The sequence below is a fragment of the Penaeus vannamei genome, chromosome 28 (assembly GCF_042767895.1).
Source record: "Penaeus vannamei isolate JL-2024 chromosome 28, ASM4276789v1, whole genome shotgun sequence".
Classification (NCBI taxonomy): Eukaryota; Metazoa; Arthropoda; class Malacostraca; order Decapoda; family Penaeidae; genus Penaeus; species Penaeus vannamei.
In genome coordinates this window covers 5,367,338-5,372,337 of record NC_091576.1, presented here as the reverse complement: position 1 = coordinate 5,372,337, position 5,000 = coordinate 5,367,338, and the positions used below count along the sequence as shown (strand labels likewise).

The window sequence follows — 5,000 nt, the reverse complement described above, 5'->3', positions numbered from 1 at the left end:
GTATGCAGATTTTAAAATTTTCCAGAGACTTGATCTACTGCCATGCCTTTAAGAATATGATGAAAGCTGGGTATCAATCAAGAATAATATTTGCAATTAGTCCCCTAAAATTAATAAACGGTATGAAGAAAATGGTTGAGGTACAACAACTATTATACCTCAAACGACAGCTCAATACCAACTGGTCTTGACTACATGAAAGAGTATGAACAGAAATATTTTTAAGTGTTTTTTTCACAAAATAAAGGGAAAAAATACAGTAATCATTAGCAAATACAAATGAATCAACACATAATGATCAGTAGTAGTAATCATTAATATATGAAAATAATAACAAGCCAATTAATAATGACTTATAAATCATTTCACTAAATTTTGGAAGCTTTCACAAGTTGTGGAATTGTGCATATGTTCTTCCGTGTTCTCTTGAGCTAATTTGTACATTTGTCTATTCATTTAATTTACAAGTGTACATGTATGAGTGAAAAATGCATGAGCATACACTTAGGTATGCACTTGTGGGCATGCAAACTTAGATGCAAAGTTTTATAGTATACATATTGCTGACATCCATGTGAACACAAGCATTTCTTTTCTCCTTGCAAGAACCAACTCACAATTCACTTGCTTCTGTATCTTGCTACTATAAACTAGACTCTTACCAAAGCTGCCATACTGCTGCCCGCCTGGAGATCCATAATTGGGAGCACCCCACTGCTGCAGCTGTTGGCCAGCACCCCAGCCCTGATAGCCCTGTGGTCCTTGTGGAGCACCATATCCTTGAGGAGGGTAACCCTGCTGTTGAGGGGGTGTTCCCCACCCCTGATGGTAGGGCCCCTGAACCATGCCTTGAGTACCCATGTGGCCTCCCATTTGACTGTTGTGCGGTCCAAGGGGAGGGCCCAGTGGTGGACCCATGTTTCCAGGTCCCATGCCCTGGAAGATTTTTTTTTCTTTTAAATATATATCCAGCATCATTCAACACAAACATTTTGTGCATGTATATAGATGTTCACACAAATACAACAGAATATCTAGTAGTATATATACACAACTTTGTCAATACATTTGTGAATAAAATTCAATCTATTACATAACATTCAAAACTTTAAAAAGATACAACAATTTTTTAAAAATAAAATTGACAGGATGAAATATATAGATACAGGCTAAATTTGAGTAGAAAGAGTAGAAGATGCAACTGAGTCTAGGTCTACTTACATTGTTGAGGCCAGGTATGCCAGGTGGGCCAACTGGCATGCCCCACTGATTGTCGGGTGGTGTGCCCCACTGACCACTCTCCTCCTGTGCCTTGCTGGCATCACGGGGCTCTGCTTTCTTAATTTCAACCTTCAGTTATTGGGAATAAATGATTAACTGTAGCAATGGTACGAAGAAGCACTTTGGTTGGCTCATAAGTACATGAGGGATGAATTGTATTAAAACTATAAATTTAATAATTGATTATAATTCAAGTATACAATTCATCCTCATTCTTGAATTCTAATGCATACTAAAAATATTTGCTATAAACAATTCAAACTTACCTCTTGGTTTCTTAAAATTACTGAACATCTCCCTAACATAATATAAAGGTCACAAACACCAACATGAGGGAAAACACAAGAGTGCACAGCCTCTCTATTTATAAGCTGAACCATGCAACTTGCTCAACATGTGGAAGTGCAACTTTCCATAATTTATGAGACTAATATATTCTTTACCTAAAATGATACTTTTATTTTCATTACTTGAACCCTTTCCATGTGTTGCACTTACACAATGCCACAAATACAGTTGCCTTCTCTGTGGTTCATTGACATTACTGATTTTACACAATCCAAATTCTTTAGGCCCTTCTGATAATGTAATTGATAATGTCAAAGATAGTTGTCCTCAAACAAAATGTCATTGGACATCTGAGATTAGTTATTTCAAACCAATTCAGCCATCTGGCAAAACTGAACGGAGCCTCTCAAAAATAATTACAACAAAAAAACAAAGAAAAGGCAACTTCATAAAGTCATTAGAACAAATACTTAAGACTAATACCTGCTTTCCATTAATGTTGACAAAGTGCTCTGCCACCGCTCTATCCACAGCTTCTTCCGTTTCGAAGGACAAAAATCCAAAGCCTAGTGTAGTGACAACCAAACAGAAAAACATCTTAGCTTAGTGAGGAGAGATATGGACCTACCTATTGTGCACTATCTATAGTGATGGATGCAGTTATGCTACACTTATTGTCAACACACAAGGTCTCCCACCCTCATTCCTTAACTCATTCACATGGCTCGGTGTAGGTCAAGAAAGAGGCACAACTATTGTGCAACTACCTACATGAAGGAACAAAACATCCAGTCAACAAAGACAAGTACCAATCAAATTCTAAGAACTATTACTGAATAAAATATCCATTTAATTCATTCTTATTTATTCTATAATAAACAAAATAATAGCGATTGGTGACCTCTCGGTTACATACATATATTTGTGCAATAAACTTTTCATATGACCATCTCATATTTTGTACATATAAATTACCTGTATATTTTTTCCTCTGTTAACTGGCATGTTTTTTTCTCTTGCTTTTAATGACCTGTCTCATATGAACATACTCCTTTCAAATTCTCCTCCTCCTTATATACCTAAACCTTTAAACATGTAAAAATCTAATACAAATTTTGTTAACATTTCTTCAATCAAAATCAAGAATTTACTTATAAATACCAGATATTACAAAGACTTTCACAGCATCTTGAAGGATACATATGGAGAGCAAGTATGTAGTTTTGTTGATCAGAGTAAAATTAAAACTAATGATTAAATTCAAAAATGTTGGCAATGAAAAGGTCTGTTCAGGTGAGAACTTCATCACTGTTCACCCACCCTAAACAAGATATACGAGCTAATGGGGCTGATGGGCCTGTCTACTTCAACAGTTAAAAAGGCTTCAGCTTTATCACTTTTAAACAAATTATTCAACAATAGCTTCTACTGGCTTGACTCCTATAAACAAGGCACATATATAAATACATTACAGATACAGTGAGCCTCTTATACAAGTATAGGGTTGTTGCTTTACAGTTATCACCTCAATCCACAAACAAGTTATTTTAAAAGAAATTCCATTAACAATTTAGTTATTCCTTTTTACCATGTAACTCATTTGAGTGACTATACAAAAATCTTGTAAATAAAAAATAATAAATAAAAATAGAAAGTAAATAATATACAGTACATGAGGTCTTCTGTGAGCAGTGCTATGTATTCCCTTTTAGTAAGGTAGGTAGGTGTGCGTGTAGGTGTACGTGAAGGTGTACGTGAAGGTGTGCGTGTAGGTGTGCGTGTAGGTGTGCGTGTAGGTGCGTGCATGTGTGTGTGTGTGTGTGTGTGTGTGTGTGTGTGTGTGTGTGTGTGTGTGTGTGTGTGTGTGTGTGTGTGTGTGTGTGTGTGTGTGTGTGTGTGTGTGCGTGTGCGTGTGTGTGTGCGTGTGTGTGTGTGTGTGTGTGTGTGTGCGTGTGTGTGTGTGTGTATGTGTAGGTGTGTGTGTGCGTGCGTGTAGGCCTGTGTGTGCGTGTGTGTGCGTGCGTGTAGGTGTGTGTGTGTGTGTGTGTGTGTGTGTGTGTGTGTGTGTGTGTGTGTGTGTGTGTGTGTGTGTGTGTGTGTGTGTGTGTGTGTACCTGTAAAATCCTCTAAAGGGGGTCACAAATCTCAACTGCCAGGGACTTTCAATTACACATAACTTGTTGCCTCTTAAGTGGCATGGAGTTAATATCATGTATTAATTGGTTATTTGTGTGAAGTAATGTCATGGTAAGCATGAATGTTAACTGCTGAGTACGCATGTCTAGACCCAGCACATTACCCATGCATAGTTCAGTCTCAATAACATGGTCTGGGGTGTATAGAAGCTTGTTAAAATTACATTTCTTTGTATTGTTTTTGTTCTGGTTGTCTTAACATACAACTGGTACAAATGGCTAATTAAAGTCAGACAGGCAAAGTTTTAAGTGCCTCAGAATGAATGCCAGAAGATAACAAAATTAGCCACAGGGAACAGGTTAAGAAGATAGTAACCTGCTTGGTATTCACCGGCTTTTCATTAAATCTTCTACACCAGAGTATGTTACAAATCATTTTCATAGAAAAAGACCTGTTCGACAATAATCTACTTCCGCACTGACAAACTATTACATGGAAGTAAAAATTCTTTATAAAAATGACTTTTTCTGCATCTTTGGATCTACTACTATAACCACCACACTTGCTCACTCTTGTTCTCACTCACTCTTTCCCTAGTCAAATGTCTAATAACCATCTACATTTTCCAATCAACTGCCTCCTCATTAACACCCACAGTGGCTAGGTCATCCTCTACACATGCCGACGCCTTCTTTGGCTTAATGAAAGGTATATGCCATGTATATTCAGTAAAGAAAATAAGCAAGCTGATAAAACTAAATCAATATTTTGCATTATCATAAAGGATAAATGTAAGGCTGTCATGGTTACATATTTTTCTTTTTCTTGCACTGAGTAATGGACTACTTAAAGGGACACTAACGTCTGTGCAAGTAAAACAGTATATTAACCTCTCAAAAAAGCAAATCAAATGACAAAACACTGAAAAATGGCAAAAAAGCTGAAAAAGTTATTCCATTATAAGAGACAATGACATTGAAAAGGGGAGGCACTAAGTCTTGATACTGCGCACAGGTTTTCCATGTGCCCAGCCTACAAGAGCATCCATGAGAGTGGTTGCTCATTTATGCCCAATGCCATCTGATTGCTGTGAAGCAACCTGGGGTCCAGGGGGTTAAGGGAACCATTCCAGCCGAGGTCTACCTTATATAATTGCGCTTCATCTCATTAAAAGAACTTGTTTAATTAACCCTTCTTGTCTATTATCGCTATGAGGACATAATGTATGATTGGTATTCGTGTCATTCACTCTAGCAAGCGAGTGGGGGAGGAAAAGCTGTACTTAGTACATGTTC

At 37.3% G+C, this 5,000-nt stretch overlaps 1 protein-coding gene across 4 annotated transcripts in view; it reads right to left on the bottom strand.

Annotated features, from left to right (window-relative positions):
• LOC113818238 (Heterogeneous nuclear ribonucleoprotein at 27C) overlaps positions 1–5,000 on the bottom strand; it is a 22,534-nt gene that overhangs the window by 12,190 nt on the left and 5,344 nt on the right. For 2 of the 4 annotated variants that reach the window (XM_070141711.1, XM_070141713.1), the window contains exons 4-6: positions 2,054–2,135; positions 1,222–1,354; positions 663–936 (exon numbers count right to left, since the gene is read on the bottom strand). In XM_070141711.1, the coding sequence (XP_069997812.1) occupies positions 663–936; positions 1,222–1,354; positions 2,054–2,135 (489 nt within the window). Of the gene's footprint in view, positions 1–662; positions 937–1,221; positions 1,355–2,052; positions 2,136–5,000 lie in introns of all 4 variants that reach the window. The other 2 variants (XM_070141714.1, XM_070141712.1) reach the window with 1 other exon arrangement.